This window comes from Myotis lucifugus, unplaced genomic scaffold (genome assembly GCF_000147115.1).
Source record: "Myotis lucifugus unplaced genomic scaffold, Myoluc2.0 scaffold_137, whole genome shotgun sequence".
Classification (NCBI taxonomy): domain Eukaryota; kingdom Metazoa; phylum Chordata; class Mammalia; order Chiroptera; family Vespertilionidae; genus Myotis; species Myotis lucifugus.
The window spans coordinates 2,402,296-2,420,045 of NW_005871185.1; the positions used below are offsets into that span (position 1 = coordinate 2,402,296).

A 17,750-nucleotide genomic window follows, 5' to 3' on the forward strand; every position below is an offset into this window, starting at 1 on the left:
AATATTGCCTACAGTGATAGAATGGTTAAGTGTGGTGCTCAGAATAAGTTTAGGTTTATGTGTTATTGGAAAGACACGGGGAAAGTTCATTTTTACTTCTTTCCCAGATACTTCCTGGGCATCCTAATACATTCTGCTACACTGAGATTCACTGGCATTTTCAAAGCCCTAGAAGATACTTAACAATATCTATGCAGGCAGAAACTGCCAATCGCCCCCCTTACCCCCCCCCAATATTAATTCTCCTCTTCTAATATCAGAGAAGTGAAATGGAGCCATGACCATCTAGCTAGAACCTAAATGCCCCAACCTTCCTTATAGCCACTTCTGGACAATGGATTGTTTGTGATATATTCAAATTCCAGGTTGTACTCATAAAATAAATATGGCTATTAGGAAGGAGGAGAGGAGGTACAGAGCTCTACCTGCTAAACCTAATGTTTCCCTACTACTAGCCTCTAACACTCTCTTGGCCTGTGTTCAAAGTGAACCTCAAAATGTACATATTTACATTCTGAGAAAACTACAGTGATACCCGTGCTTGTGTACACACAGAAACATGCATGTAAGTAATTTCTTCTATGGGATAAACACAGAAGTAAGAATCCATGAGAGGATACCATAAAGGTGGATAATACTGAGCTTATTTTAAGGTAAGAGAATGGAGAATATTAGAAAAGTGAAACAAATTGCTTATGATACAATGTGATGACAGAATATAACTCAAATCTTGTGACTCCCAAATTCTATTATCATTTCTTGCTGACTGGGGATGATAGCAGGTAATGATATCAACAGTTACTTATAGATGACTTTGTCAACCCAAATAGGTTAATGTCATTATTGTCCCCATTGTTTAGATGAGGGAAGAGAATCAGAGAGATTATAGTCACAGAACCAGTGAATGGCAGAGATGGAATAGTAATCCAGTCCTAGCTCTAGAGTCCCACCACTGCCTCTCCAAAGAACAAAGCAAAACGTTGATTTCATTTTTAGACCTGATTACAGATACTGAACATTTTCTTTCAACCACTCTGAACTCTCAGTAAAGGTGAAATTCACAAATACTAGAAATTAAGTAGGAGAGTCCCAGTGAAGCAAGATAAACAGCACTTGACTTCAACATTATAATAGAGGAAATTTTGATAGTGGGAGAGAGGAAGCAACAGTTAATTAAAGAGCTTTTTAGTGTTTGAGAAGTCTTTTCAAGGCTGTAATCAGCGTAGGGGTTAACCTATTCAAACCTTAATTCAGGAAATCCTGCCCTGTAGAAAGTATTCCTAGACATTTACGTCAAAGGTGGTCATATTTAGTGGTAGCATTCATATAATAACAATACACAGGCATTTGGCAGAAGGCAGCGCTCTACTTCCTGTGCCCATTTCAACAGGAACAAATAGATACAGTCTTAGAAATAAGCCTGATAAAGACCCTGAAACTTCAAGGAATGAGACACATGCAGAGGACTTTCTGCCCTAATGTTTCTGCTCTGACCTAACAATATGGCCAGTTCACCGTGAAGCAACACATCTTTGTGGGTGGAATGTGGACTATGGATCCATGGTTCATACTGAAGTATCACAACACAGGCTAAAGAGGACACAGGCAAGACCCAAAGGAGACTTGGCCATAACCACTGTGTTCTCAAAAGAGCCAAACTATGAGTGTCCTCTGCTACCAGATCAGATTAGGATTTTTTTTTCTCACAATAAGCCGTGATCAATCAAAGATTTCCTATAGTCTTCATTCGGGATCATATATAGGGCCAAGTGGTGTAGTCAGACATTAGCTGAAGTGCTTCTGACTGCTTAAAGGTGGAATCCTAGGTTGACCCTCAACTGAACAAGTGGCCCAGGGCCTCACAGCTGGAGCTGCTCACCTGCAGTGAGGCAGGTGACTGACAGGGGCTTCTGCACTGCAGCCTAGTCCCTGCCAGCGTGTTCTGCACATATACTTTTCATCGGAATAGAAATTCTACGTCAGATATAGAGGGGCAGAGTGCCCCCCTGAAGTACTTTTGAGAAACACTTAAGCAAGCATGATTTCATCATAGAGAAGTAAGTTTATAGTGAATGTTACATTTTTCACAACCTTATTCTCAGTGCAGCCTGATTTCTGGGAAGAGGCACACCCATCTCACATTGAATTGAAGTGGAGGATGAAAAATATCTTTTAAATTATTTTTAAACACTTTGAAACTGTGCCAGTGTAAAGAATTCAGTGATTAACTAAATCACAGGAATTCTCCAAGATATAAAGGTTGTGTGATTTTTAAGAAATAGTCATTAGCTCTGTCTGGGAGAACAAAATCTCACCAAACATTCCCTTATCTCAACCTGTGTCCTAATTTAATGAAAGAAATGCTATAATCCATCAACTGCTATGTAAGATGCCTGGCCAGGACTTTATCCAAGGCTTTCCCTTTCATTTTCCAAAGAATTAGGTTCACTATGTTTTGGGCCAAATATATTCATTTTATTTTAGCTTTAAAAACTCAACCATTTTAAATAATAATGTTAAACCTTGCTGCCCATTTAATTGAATTTTGTGGGGGTTGCCTGTGAAAATAATATTAGCAAAAATGCCATTAACATTTAGCAAGCTTTTATTGTGTGCACTTGCTGTGCCAGTTATTTGATCCATATTACTGCATATGCAGTGTCCACAATAGGCCCATAATTTAGGTACAATTATTATCTCTATTTTACAAAGGAGGAAACTAAGGATAAGAGAAGATAAGAAACTTAACCAAAGGCAAACAGTAAGTGGCAAAGCCAGTAAACTAACCCCATTCTAACACTCCAGTTCTTTTTTGTAAGCATGTTGGGAGGGGGAATAGAAGTTGTACCCCAATCCCAGTCTGATACAGCACTAAAAATTATTTTATTTCATTTTACATGGAATCGTTTATATATTCTTCAAATTGGTATAAATTATTTTTAATAATATTTATAATATTTGACTCCAGTTGTAGCTATGTGATTGAAGGCATCTTATGGAAAGTGAAAAATCCAGTCATCTATCTAAACCCCCTTGTCAACGTAATACCAAATATACACACATAAAAATATACAATCATGAAAATACTTAGATGACTAAAGGGAAGTTTTATTTTGCTCCTGGTTATGTGCCATCCTGGCATCATGGAGACAAATTCCAAATCACCCTGTTCCAGAGTTGTAGATACCATTTTATAGGTTTTCAGGGGCCATAATTTTGGATTTAAAACTGGAAAGAGTATGTGTGCTTGTGGTTATTATAAAGTAGGATATTTGAAACCAGACCTGAGAAAAATCTAAAACCGCTGGTAGCTATTTATAGCCCTTTAAAATGTGTCAAAGTTAGGGAGCTTATGAACTCATAAAATCTTTGCAAAAGTGGCCGAACATCATCTATGCAGAACCCAAGCTGTTTTCTATGTCAAATGACACCCAAATCAGAACCATTTTCTTAGACGCAATGACAGAATGCTCCAGTTCTATCTTTCTCAGCATTTTCTCAATCAGTATTCTCCAGGCACACACTCCACGGAAGCAAGTAGTGTGATTTTATTTAGCAACATTATTCCAGAGGAGCCATGGAGTGAGGTATCCAATACCTTTCCTACCGAACTGAGTAATACAACACTCACTCTGCCAAGCTTCGGTTTAGAAAGAACAAGCCATTCACCATCAGTATGACATTCAGAGCCGTTTTGCTAGTAGTAGTGCTAAATTTGTCCCTAACTACTTATAACATCTACCCAATTCCTTTTTCTTACTAATAGAACATGTTTGTAAGAAAATCAGCCAAAACGACTTGAGTACAATACCATGTTCTAATATGGTTAATGTCCTAGAATGTCTTCAGTGAGCAAATCTAACTACTTCATTTTATTTACCATTGTCTTCCACATAAACACCACATCCCAGTAAGATCAGCAAGGAAAAACATTACCTCCAACATGCCCCTAAGGAAAAATAAAATAAAAAAAAATCTAAGTATGTGTTTCACCTTCGATACTCCAGATGCCCAGAGGTGCGATTAAGAAGAGGATCCAAATTCCAAGCATGGCAGGCAATGTCTTCATTTTCTGTGCCCATCGGGAGCAAAATCTTCTCAAGTAGAAGGCTTCCCTTCCTCCCCTGAGCTCTTCAGGCTTGGATCAGGTTCACTACCCCAGCGACATCTGTGAAATAAAGAGAGAGGATGTAGGTACAGACACTAGGAAGAGCGTGAGTAGCTTGAGAAGCAAAATGAACAGAAAGAGTACATGGTATCCTGTGGTTTTTGCTTCTTGTCACATTGGGTGTTCACTTTCAAATGCTCTGATCTGCAAAGCAGCTCAGTCCTTAACTTCTCCTTCCACTTATCACCCTTTGTGTCCCATGTTAAAGTTTTTCTCAATCAAATTTCAACGACATGAACAAACTCTAAAGAAATCTATATGGTTGCAATGTTTAGGTTGAGACTTTAATGAAACCAAGGTCAAGAAATTTATGGTAAAAACTACCTATGGTAAGTATATGTTTTCCCCCTTTTCATAGCGTGTGATTATGAAACTTCTTTTATGTAAAAGATTTTAGATTTTTCTTCCCAAACATCATGTCATGGTACAATAAGAATGCTTATTGTCATTAAACCAATGGAGTTTTACTTGAGGTTATGGAGAAAATGAGTGGCAGGAAGCACTTCCTCAACAGGTGAGGGAAGGGCAACTGCCTTTAATCTGTAGATAAATATCAATGGAACAAGATCATCGTTAGCATTAGCTGCATGTTCTCTCCAAATAATAAAGTTTTGAGCTAAATGACATCTTGAATACCAATTAAAGGAAACTTTCATTTTCAACATTCTTCATGTGGTTATTGTCTGGATTAAATAGAATTGAAACAATAAGGGAATAAATGGAAAAGTTCGAGATCAGATAGCTCAGGGTCGATGTGGGACTGTTTGCTCCAAGGCCACTTCTAACAATTAGCTTCTAATTATAGCAGTTAATTAAATCCACCCACTTGAGATTCCAAATGAGAAATCTAGATTTGTGACATCTCTGGTCATTGACAGAAGTTGGTTTTGTGAGTCTTTCTCTCAGAGGCTGGCGATTTTCTTCCAAGGCCAAATTTCAATGGTTTTAAGAGCATGAGGTTAAAAAACAGTTTTCATATACTTACTGATCCAAATAAACAATTGTGCACAGGTTGGAGGCACAAAGATGAGTTAGTCACAGTTCCTGATTTTAAAGAGCTCAGTAACCAGTGCTGTAATTTTCTCATATGAACCTTTAGTGTTGAAACTTAGGCATTCATGCATTTCAACCACCACAGTGTAACCCACAACAATTATATATAACTTCTTAGAGCTTCCATTCCTTATCCAGTAAACACCCTGTGAAATATTCATGCAGCATTTACACAGCTCTCCATACTCAAGGTGAAGTGCAAACTGCCTATGGCAGCTGAGGCAAGGCTCACTGTCCCTTTAAAATGGCCCCAGGAGTCAAAAGCCATGAACCATAAACCACGGATCTCAGGATATTGTCACAAACTGGAGAGAAGTTATATAAACTTTGTTTATCTCAGAACAAAACCTTTATGATTCACTATTTAAAGTTTTTCTTCATCTAAAAAAAGCCTATGCTAATTAGGTAGCATTTGTAAAAAATACCTTTTGCAATATGTATTTTTAACATATATCTCTTTTGTTACTTTTAGCAGCATGATTGATCCTTTATGCTTCCATAGCTGGAGTCCCAAGAGCCCCACTGGAGACAGAGCCCTCCCTCAGAATCAGACTTCTTGTTTCATTTTAGTAAAGAAGAGTTCAAAGAAGCCTGTCTCAGAAATGTGTTAGCTCAGCAACAAGCCAATTTTGCTTTACATTTATATCTCCTCAAGTAATCAAACTTCAGTCTTGACCCTTATCTCATATACTCATGTATTGTTTGATCAGAAAATTATACATTAATTTAAATGTGCAAATTTAAAGAATTTACTACAATCTTAAAAGTCATTGCATTGTATTTAAAAAATAGTTTAAAACTATCTCCAATTTTATGGTGAAAGACAAAAGGCAAAATAGAATTTGGCATCTTCAAATTCATTTTGCAGACATTGTAGGCACCGCTTAGAAGGCAAATTCTTTAGTTCACTTACAGACTCACTTGCTTTCATGAATTGTGAAACAGCTATACTTCCTCCAGTCCTTTTACCCCAGGGTGATCAGAGACCAGCAATCACAAAGTGAGATGCAGAGTCCTGGCTTATTAATACAGGAGTTCTTGGTATCCATCTTGTCCAAATGAAAGCCCATCTTTGGTTCAAGATTTTAAGCCAATCTTTAAAATTTTGCCACTGACGTTAGACATCAGCCCATAGGGATGAATCCTGGATCTGAATTTTTAACACCCTCAAAACATTGTATAGCTTTTACCATAAATGTAGTCCAGTATTTAAAATGTTTCCCATTCTTTGGTGTCAGTGGTTTCTGTATATAACTGTACTTTAGAATGAGCCTGGACACGGTGTGGTTCCAGGATCTATCCACATCCATTGAATGTAAATTTTACAGAATTGAGGCCAAATATTCCTATTTTAAAGAAATCTCCTAAGGTGATTCTGATTCAGTTGGTTTCAGTAGACATTTGGAAACCAATTATGAACTAGTGAGGTGCTTACCTATTGGGAAACTTGAAGAGCTGTAGTTCTATCATTTAGTAGATGTGAGAACTTAGACAAGTTCCTTAACTTTCCCCCAAGTGATAAAGCAGATTTATTTTTACTTATAGATCACAGTAAAAAAATTAAACATTGCCGAAACCGGTTTGGCTCAGTGGATAGAGCGTTGGCCTGCGGACTCAAGGGTCCCAGGTTCGATTCCGGTTAAGGGCATGTACCTGGGTTGTGGGCACATCCCCAGTAGGAGATGTGCAGGAGGCAGCTGATCGATGTTTCTCTCTCATCGATGTTTCTAACTCTCTATCTCTCTCCCTTCCTCTCTGTAAAAAAAATCAATAAAATATATTTTTAAAAAATTAAACATTAATTTATCAGAGTTTTTTAAAAATCCAAAAGAATGAATAAAAGACTATTTAATGGCTGTGGAAGCCCACCAGAGACCACTGTGAATACACTCAAGTTCCAAATATTTTATTTACCTATTCATAACTTTTAATTTATGACCTCTTTGAATCCCATTACTTCATCTGTAGCAGAAATAATAGCACCTACTGGAAGGTTGTTATGAGTATTCAAAAAGGGACATAAATAGTACTCTATATTTTAAGTTAACCTACGTGAAACCACCTGCCGTAGTGCCTGGCACAAAACTAGAATCCTAATAAATGCATTTTCCTTTCTTTCCTCCCACTCAGAAAAGTATAGGCTTCCTAGGTCATGTTTTTGTATATTTGAAGGATGGGCAGAAGGAGAGTTGGCTTCTCATATATCCCATGCACCTGTGTGTACTTGTGCTGTTATATATGTTTATCTCAATGCTTTTCTCATGAAACCAACTTATGGGTGCATGATTGTTTTGCAAATTGTTTTATCTTTCACTTTTGTGGGTGCATACGTGCTTTGAAGTGCTTGCAGCTTCACATCTCAGCAAAATGTTAGAGTCTGAAAGCATCAACTTGTTCTTCCAGGAAGAACTACAGGGGTTACATGAAAAAAAGGGGGGTGGAATTCCTTGTAGATTTCCTACTACAAGGGGTGTCATTGACCAAGATCCCCAAGCCCTGCTTCTGAAATTCATCACCCATTGGGCCATGAGGCCTTGCTTCCTAGTCAATGACTGAGCACAACAGAAACATCAGGCAGGTCAACTTCTGGGAGACATGGACTCCTCCACTGACCCACTTTGGCTTCAGGACTCCCCCCGCCCCCCAGCCTTGTGAAGCCTTTCTTGGAATACAACAGCAATCTAGGGTGCTTCTACCCAACCTACTTCCTGCTCTCGTCACTCAGCACCAAGCTTGTTTTGTGCATACATCCCAGCTCTCCTATATATTTTAAGTTAACATACATGAAATATGCCCTTTTTTCCCACAGGCATTTCGTTGCACATTTTATTCTGTTTTGGAGTCTGCTTTTGGGAAAGCCCAATCTAGCACATTCATTTTGCATAGTTGTGACAAATTGAATATACAACATTTTTATATTGTTTTTCCTTTATCCTGGTTCAATGGGCAATGTTGTCTCATGGAGGAATCTATTTTTAGAAGGTAGGAAGGCATGAAAGCTAGTTGGTAGAAAGAGCAGGGTTAAATTAGTCAATTTGGGAGAAACTATGAAGATCAACCAAATTAATGGAAAAAATGGTGAAAAAAACAGTATTATAAAATGGGCAGAAACAGGCAAAATTCATATTTTTAACTATAAAACTGAAAGTAACTGAGTAGAGGGAATCAGATCAAATAAAGTAAAAGGCTTTTTCAGAGCTGCATGTCACAAGCTCTACTTACATTTGTCTCAAGAGTAGAATCCTCTCCTTATTTAGATGGATCTATGAGAGAAAACAAAAATGAAATAAGTAATAATTCAAGCAAAAATAAATGGAGTTAGCTTTATTTTGGAGTAAGGTCAAAGAAAGAATTTGGGAGAAGTGTGTCCTGAAATGGGAAATGGATAGATAAATACATATACCGGTATAGTACCTGTCAGATCACATGTTTGCCACACAGCTGGAGCAGCTTCCTGGAGGCCTCAACTTTGCCAGTCATTTTATTTCATTATTTTTTAAAATCTTTATTATTGAAATTATTACATAGGTCCTCCTTCACCCCCCTGCCCCATCCCCATAAACCTCTTCCAGCCCTCTCCCTTCCTCCTCTGTCCCTCCCCCACAGGCCCTCACAACACCATTGTCTGTGTCCACTGGTTATGCATATATGCATACAAGTTCATTGATTGATCTCTTCCCACCCACCCTCTCCTGCTTTCCCTCTGAGGTTCAACAGTCTGTTCATGCTTCTATGACTCTGGGTCTATTTCTGATTATCAGTTTATTTGGTTCATTATATCCCACATAGGAGTAAGATCATGTGATACTTACCTTTCTCTGACTGGCTTATTTCTCTCAGCATAATACTCTCTAGGTCCATCCATGCTGTTGCAAATGGTAAGAGTTCTTTCTTTTTTATTGCTTGTGGTATTCCACTGTGTAAATGTACCACAGCTTTTTTATCCACTTATCTGTTGATGGGCACTTAAGGCTGTTTCCAAGTTGTAGCTATTGTAAATTGTGCTGCTGTGAACATAGGTGTGCATATATTCTTTCTGATGAGTATTTCAAGTTTCTTAGGATATATTCGTAGAAGTGGGATAACTGGATCAAATGGGGGTTCTCTTTTTAATTTTTTGAGGAAACTTCATACTGTTTTCCACAGTGGCTGCACCAGTCTGCATTCCCACCAGCAGTGCATGAGGGTTCCCTTTTCTCCACAACCTCCCCAACACTTGTCCTTGGTTGATTTGTTGATGATAGCCATTCTGAAGGTGTGAAGTGATAACTCATTGTTGTTTTGATTTACATCTCTCAGATGATTAGTGACTTTGAGCATGTTTTTATATGTCTCTCGGCCTTCTGTATGTCCACTTTAGAGAAGTGTCTATTTAGATCCTTTGCCCATTTTTAAATTGGATTGTTTGCCTTTCTTTTGTTAAGTTGTATGAGTTCCTCATATATTTTGGAAATTAACCCTTTATCAGATGTATCATTGGAAAATAAGTTCTCCCATGCAGTGGGCTCTCTTGTTATTTTGATGATGCTTTCTTTTGCAGTGCAGAAGCTTTTTATTTCATGCAGTTCCATTTGTTTATTTTCTCCTTAGTTTCCATTATCTTAGGAGATGTATTGGTAAACATATTGCTACAAGAGATGTCTGAGATTTTGGTGCCTGTGGTTTCTTCTAGGACTTTTATGATTTCACATCTTATACTTAAGTCTTTTATTTATTTTGAATTTATTCTTGTGTATGGTGTAAGTTGATGGTCTAGTTTCATTTTTTGAATGTACCTGTCCAATTTTCCCAATACCATTTATTGAAGAGACTGTCTCTGCTTCAATGTGTGCTCTTGCCTCTTTTATCAAATACTCAAGGCCCGGTACACAGAATTTGTGCACTTGAGGGGTGTCACTCAGCCTGGCCTGCACCCTTTCACAGTCCAGGAGCCCTCAAGGGATGTCTGACTAACAGGGAGAGGGCCTAAGCTATCAGTCGGACATCCTTAGCACTGCCATGGAGGCAGGAGAGGCTCCCGCCACCACCACTGCACTCACCAGCTGTGAGTCGGGATTCTGGCTGAGCAGTGTTCCCCCTGTAGCAGCACATTGACCACCAGGGGGCACCTCCTGCTTTGAGTGTCGGCCCCCTGGTGGTCAGTGTGATTGTAGTGACTGGTTGTTCTGCTGTTCGGTTGATTTGCATATTAGCTTTTTATTATATAGGATTAATTGAGCATAGTGGTTTGGGTCGATTTCTGGGTTCTCTGTTCTGTTCCATTGATCTATATGCCTTTTCTTGTGCCAGTACCAGGCTGTTTTGAGTATAGTGGCTTTGTAGTATAACTTGATATCTGGTATTGTGATTCCTCCAATTTTGTTCTTTCTCAAGATATCTGGAGCTATTTGGAGTCTTTTTTTGGTTTCACATAAATTTTTGGAGTGTGTGTCCTAGGTCTGTGAAATATGCTGTTGGTATTTTAATGGGGATTGCATTGAATCTATAGTTGCGTTGGGCACTATAGACGTTTTAATGATGTTGATTCTACCAATCGATGAACATGGTATATTCTTCCACTTGTTTATACTTTCCTCTATCTCTTTTTTTCAATGTCCTGTAGTTTTCAGAGCACAGGTTAAGTTTATCTTAATTTTTTTGTTGCAATGGTAAATGGGATTTTTTTTTTAGTTTCTCTCTCTGGGAGTTCACTATTGGTGTATAAAGATGCTATGGATTTTGGGGTGTTAATTTTGTATCCTGCTATGTTTCCAAATTCATTTATTAAATCTAGTAGTTTTTTTTTATAGCGTCTTTAGGGTTTTCTATGTACAATGATGAAATTGAAGCAGTTATAATAATTAAAAAAAAAACTCCCAGCAAACTAAAGTCCAGACGGATTCACAGGGGAGTTTTACCAAATATTCAAAGAAAAACTAACATCTCTACTCCTCAAACTATTCCAAAAAATTCAAGAGGAAGGAATACTTCCAAACTCTTTTTATGAGGCCAGCATCACCCTAATTCCAAAATCAGATAAAGGCACAACAAAGAAAGAGAACTACAGGCCAATATCTCTGATGAACATAGATGCTAAAATCCTCAACAAAATTTTAGCAAACCAGATCCAGCAATACATTAAGAAGATCATACGTCATGACCAAGTGGGATTTATTCTGGGGATGCAAGGCTGGTACAATATTTGCAAGTCAACAAATGTGATACATCACATAAACAGGTTGCAAGACAAAAATCACATGATCATATCAATAGATGCAGAAAAAGCATTCAACAAAATCCAAATTTTATAAAAACAAAGTGGGAATACAGGGAGCATATCTTAACATAATAAAGATCATATATGACAAACCTACAGCCAACATCATACTCAGTGGGCAAAAACTAAAACCATTTCCCCTAAGGACAGGAACAAAACAAGGATGCTCTCTTTCACCACTCTTATTCAACATGGTTCTGGAAGTCCTGGCCATATTGATCATACAAGAAGACGAAATAAAAGGCATCCAAATTGGGAAGGAGGAAGTAAAACTCTCATTATTCACAGATGACATGATATTGTACATAGTGCCTGTCATTTTAGTTGCTCAATAATGAAGGGACCTGCCCGGCTGGAAGTAAAGGGGTCCTGGTGTGGCTCAGTGGTTGGACATTGACCTATGGAACTGGGAGGTCATGGTTCAGCTCCTGGTTGTGGACTCCATCCCAGAAGGGGGCATTCAGGAGGCAGCCGATCAATGATTCTCTCTCATCATTGATGTTTCTCTCTCTATCCTTCTCCCTTACTCTCTCTGAAATCAATAAAATCATATTTTTTAAAAAATGAGACTAGGGAAGCAGGGAGTACCTGAGGGCTCAGGGCAGCAACCAGTTACCATTCATCAACCAGTTCAGAAATTCATATTTCATATTTTAACATCTGGTAGAGTCATGCCAATGGCAACTGACCAAATTTTGGTCTTACTTATCCCTTAATGCTGGTTGGAATCAGTATTTATAACCCAAATAATTATATATTTAAATTGCCAAATATAATGCTTTGAAAGGGAACTCGGAAAGCCCAGGCCTGGGGAAGGCCTGTTCTCCTAACCTTTGAGCAGATTTTTAGCTGTCTGCTCAATGGCCTTGTAGGATTGCTCTCTCTGCCCTTACAGGCATTTCTACAAGTTATTTAGAAAGAATATTCTCCAGTGACATATACTTATATAGCGGAATAATATATCCCAGCTTATAATTATAGCACTATTTATTTAGCCATTTTCCTATTATAGGACATTTAGGTTTTTCCACTTTTTCACATAAAGTTGAACATTTTTGCTCTGTTGCATTTTGGATGATTTCCCAAAAGTGGAATTACTGGGTTGAAGATATGAACATTTTTAGCTTTCTTTATACCTAGAGCTACATAACTTCCAAGAAAGATCAATGTGTATTCCTAGAGGCAAGTTTCAAAAATATCCAGATACGGTTAACTACATCATTAGTTATACCTTGATATGATCATCATAATTTAAAAAGTAAAACATTCAATTTATTCTAGATTTTAGGGTGTTTATCATTTGTGAATTGTTATTCATGCACAATTAATTGCTTATCAAGATATTAGAGTCTTAGTGGTTTTCTGTCTATTTTTAAAAATTTAATATTTTATATTTGAATATATTAAACTCTTGTCACCATGCCTGTTATATTTCAGGAAATAGTGGAAGAGTTTTGCCTTTTAACATTTTAATAGTAGTTTTTGATTTATAGAAGTTGCCTTGTATAAAGCAATCATATCTAACAATTTCTATTACTTTTAAATTAGAATAAAACTTCCCTGGATAATTTTAACCAAGATGTTTAGATGAGTATAGTAGGCTGAATAAAAGCCTCCCAGATATGTTTACTTTCTAAATCCTGAAAGCCCTGCTACCTTATAAGGCAAAAGCTACTTTGCAGATTTGGTTAAATTAAGAATTTTGAGATGGAGACATTATCCTTGATTATCAAGGAGGGGCAGCTGAACTAATGCAATGATCCTTATAAGAGGGACACAGAGCGGGTCAGAGAAAGCAATGTAACAACAGAAGTAGTGACTGAAGTGATGTGACCATAAGTCAAGGATGCCGTCAACCTGTAGAAGCTGGAAGATACAAGGAATGGATGCTCCCCTTGGAGCCACCAGAAGGAACCAGCTCTGCTGACATCTTGATTTTAGCCTTGTAAGATTCATTTTGGATTTCTGATATCTAGAACTGTAAGAGAATTAATTGGCGTTGTTTAAAGCCACTGAGATTGTGGTAATTTGTTACAGTGGCAATAGAAAGGTAATGAGTGGTGTTATTTTGCTCTCCAACATACAAATTCCCAGGAAATGTCAAAATGTTTAATGCCCAATAAATATTCTATAATATGAAAGAGGAAACCTGTATCACTCTTGAAATTTCATGGGATTGCTTTTAAAATAGTGTGGGTAAGGCTGGACCATAGGTAGCTATGACGTTCCAGGGCCTAGTTAACCTCCTGTGAGGCTTAGTGTACCTAATAACCATAAAGGACACCAGTCAGCATATCCCTCCCCTCCCCTTGGAGGAGTGATGACAGATCAAGGGGATATTTTAGGATTATATCATTTGAATTCTTTATCAGTTTAGATTAAGTTCAATTGTATAGAGTGGAAAAATCCAAAATAGTGATGGCATAAATAAAATTTAACATCGTTTCCTTCACATGCAAAAGAGGTTTAGAGGGACGCAGGACAGGGCTAATATTGTGACTCCTTATTTATCAACAACCCTGTCTCCTTCTGTCTTTTTCTTCACTATCTTACCTCTGACATCCCTCTCTGGATCCATGGTCCAAGATGGATGACGTCAGCTCCAGTCACCATATCTGAGTTGCAGGCTCTAAAAGAGGCAGAAGGTGAAAGGAATAGATCTTGGGCATGAGTGAGACCTCTTAAAAATCTTTTGGAAATCCAGTACCAAACTTCCACTTACAGCATATTGACTATGACTTAATTATATGACCATACCTTCCTGCAAGGAAGACTGGGAAATAAAATCTTCTATACAGGCAGAAAAAAATGCCCATTCAAATTTTGAGGTTCTATTATTGAAAGAAGTGCCAAAACTGTCTTTACCACATCCACCACTCTCTTTATCCACCTAAATATCTATGGGGAACATGCTCCTCTCTCCAAAAGGGATAATAACATATCTCACCTTGCTAGCTTATCCAAAGTCCTCCCCTGCGGCCTGATTGCCCACAACTGCCCTCCCCTGCTGGCCCGATCGCCCACAACTGGCCATCTTTGTGGCAGCCATCCGACCATTTTGTGATGACGTCATGCGCGAGGACCACCTCGGCTTTTATTAGTGTAGATGTTGACCGGTCATTGTCTCTCTCCAGGGAAGGTGGTATGTCCTTTGGTAAGTACTTCTCTTCAGCAAATTCACAGGCAAGCCCGACAGCCAGGAACACTCCCAGGAGCTGGAGAAATCTGGATAGTGCATCATAGCCTCCACTACACTGGTCATTTTTTTCTTTATGACCAGAGCTGAGGTGGGAATTGGAGAGGATGACTTCGGGGGGTGCACAGCTTTATCCCTCTACTCTCTGTTTGTGCAAGTTGGGGTCCAGCTACAGTGTTTGGTGGTTAACAGTTACAGGCTATAATAAGGTAGTCTTGAGGTTCCCTCAAAAACTTAGTAGGTTGTATTTTTATTATTTTTAGTAAATTTCATGCACAAATAACCACAGTTAAGGAACTTATATCATCATGGATTTTTAACCCAGAGAACCTACTAACTGGCCACTATGCTCTGCCCATTCTCCAACTCCCATTTAATGATAGCTATCTTGAGACTATTTGAAAGAAGAGTGGATGGGAAAGTCATTCTTAATCTGATATTTATCAATGTGCTAAGTCCAATTATCAGGCAAATAACTCTTAAGGAACTTGTTTGAAAAAAACTTGAGGTCAGAAACATCTCCTTCTGGTAATCACCATATTGTTGTCTGTGTTTGGGAGGATTTTTTTTTGGGGGGGGAGGGTGTTTGTTTTTTTGTTTTTGCTTAATCCCTTCACCTTTTTCACCCAGCCTCCAACCCCTCTCCCCACTGCTGTTAGTTTGTTCTCTGTCTATGAGTCTATTTCTGTTTTGTTTGTTTGTTTATATTGTTCATTGGATTTCACATAAAAATGAAATCATATGGTATTTGTCTTCCTCTGACTGGCTTATTTCACTTAGCATAACATTTCCCAGGTCCATCCATTCTGTTGCAAAAAGTAAGATTTCCTTCTTTTTTATAGCTGAGTAGTAAATGTACCATAGTTTTTTAATCCACTCATCTACTGATGGGCACCTGGGCTGCTACCAAAAGGAGGGTGGAGGGAGGTAGAAGAGGGTAAAAGGGGGGATAAATGGAGACTGAAGGAAACTTGACTTTGGGTCATGAACACACAATGCAATATACAGATGATGTATTATAGAATTGTACACTAGAAACCTATATCATTTTATTAACCAATGTTATTCCAATAAATTCAATAAAATTATTTTTTAAAAAACTTATTTCCTTTTAAGGCTACAGTTTTAGAGTTACCACTGTTGGTGAAGGGAAGCAGTTGATTTTTTAAATAAATGATTTTTATAGTAGTTTTGGGTTCACAACAAACTTGAGCAAAAAATACAGAGTTCCTATATATTCCTTTTGCCCACACAAGCACAGCCCCTCTTACAGTCAACAGTCTGCACCATAGTAGTACCATTGTTACAACAGACAAACCAGCACTGACGTGTCATTATCACACAAAGTCCATAGCTTACATTAGCGTTCATTCTTGGTGTTGTACTTTCTATGTTGTTGTTGTTTTAATCCTCATCTGAGGATTTTTTCCCATTGACTTTTAAGGAGTGAAAAGGAGCAAGGGAGGAAGAGAAAGAGAGAAAAAGAAAAGAGAGAGAGAGAAAGAGAGAAAGGTGGAGAGAGAAACATCTATGTGAGAGAGATACATCCATTGGTTGCCTTCCGTATGCACCCCAACCGGGGATGGGGGTCAAACCTGTAATTCAGGTACATGCCCTTGATGGGGAATCAAACCTGCGACCCTTTGGTGTGCAGGCTGATGATCTATTAACCACACCAGCCAGGACCTTTCTATGGGTTTTGACAAATGTATAATGACATTTATTCACCATTACAGTATTATACAGAGGAGTGGCTCTCACCAAAGGGTGCTTTGTCCTTTGGGGATATTTAACAATGTTTGGAGATATTTGTGGTTGTCAAAACTTGGGTGAGGGTGATAATAGTATCTAGTGAATAGAGTGAATTCTGGGATGCTGCTGAATATCCTGCCCAGAACAGACCTCACAACAACAAAATTATCCAGCCCAAAAAATCTATGGTGTCAAGGTCAAGAAACCCTGGTGTAGAGTCAGCCAATCTGTATTATCTGCTGAAATTTCCTCCTAAAAGTCATTGCCCCTTGTGGCAGTGGGGGCCTATGAATGGAATTCCATAGTCTTATCCTGACTACTGAAGAATCACTCAATAGACATAACCCTTAACACTCGCCAAAGGCTCTATAACAGCGGTTCTCAACCTGTGGGTCGCAACCCCTTTGGCAGTCGAATGACCCTTTCACAGGGGTCGCCTAAGACCATCCTGCATATCAGATATTTACATTATGATTCATAACAGTAGCAACATTACAGTTATGAAGTAGCAACGAAAATAATTTTATGGTTGGGTCACAACATGAGGAACTGTATTTAAAGGGCCAGAAGGTTGAGAACCACTGATCTATAACAAAGATAGGGAGTATGTTTTGTGACCACCTGAGTTTCAAACTTCTACCTTGCTTCTCAAGGCCTCTGCACTACTGCATCTTGGAAGTGATAAAAATTTGTAACAATTACAAAAGTCCCTTCTCCTTCAATCCAAACTTGAAGAATTTGAACAAGTACTTACATCAGTCTCTCACCAAAGCCGTCTCAAGTTCTGTTTCAGATTGGGTTCCCCCTTAATCAAGTCCCAATTCAAGGACTCAAGTGCAAGCAAATTTATTCACAGGTGTTCCCAACATAGTAGGGGAGTAAAAAAACAGGAAAGGGAAGGAAGCTAATAAATGGTTTGTTTCCTAGCAAGTTACCACTGTGGATAAACCACTGAATCCCCACCCACCTCTGGGAACTCTGGGAGCCAACATTAAACAGAATTGAGGAAAAAATAAAATAAAATAAACAGAATTGAGGAAGAATTGAGGAAACTTGGGACATTTAGCCATTTCATTAGTTTCCTATTGCTCCTATAACAAATTGCCAAAACTACTGTGAATTAAAAGAACGCAACGTTATTATCTTACAGTTTTGGAGGTCAGAAGTACAAACTGTCCTACTTGGCTAAAATCAAGGTGTTAAAATCATGGGCCACATCTGGGGGATTTGTTTCCTTCCTTTTTGAGCTGTTAGTGGCCATCTGTGGTGCTTGGCTGGTGTCTCCTTTCTCCATCTCCAAAGCCAGCAGCACAGCATATTCAAAT

General features: G+C 38.4%; 1 protein-coding gene across 1 annotated transcript in view; it reads right to left on the reverse strand.

Moving 5' to 3' along the window:
* The window catches only part of BTLA (B and T lymphocyte associated), a 38,790-nt gene extending 24,735 nt beyond the window's left edge, over positions 1–14,055 (reverse strand). Inside the window, exon 1 of the mRNA XM_023758701.1 lies at positions 14,031–14,055. Within this exon, the coding sequence (XP_023614469.1) occupies positions 14,031–14,055 (25 nt within the window). The remainder of the gene's footprint in view (positions 1–14,030) is intronic.
* Between the last annotated feature and the right edge of the window lie 3,695 nt (positions 14,056–17,750).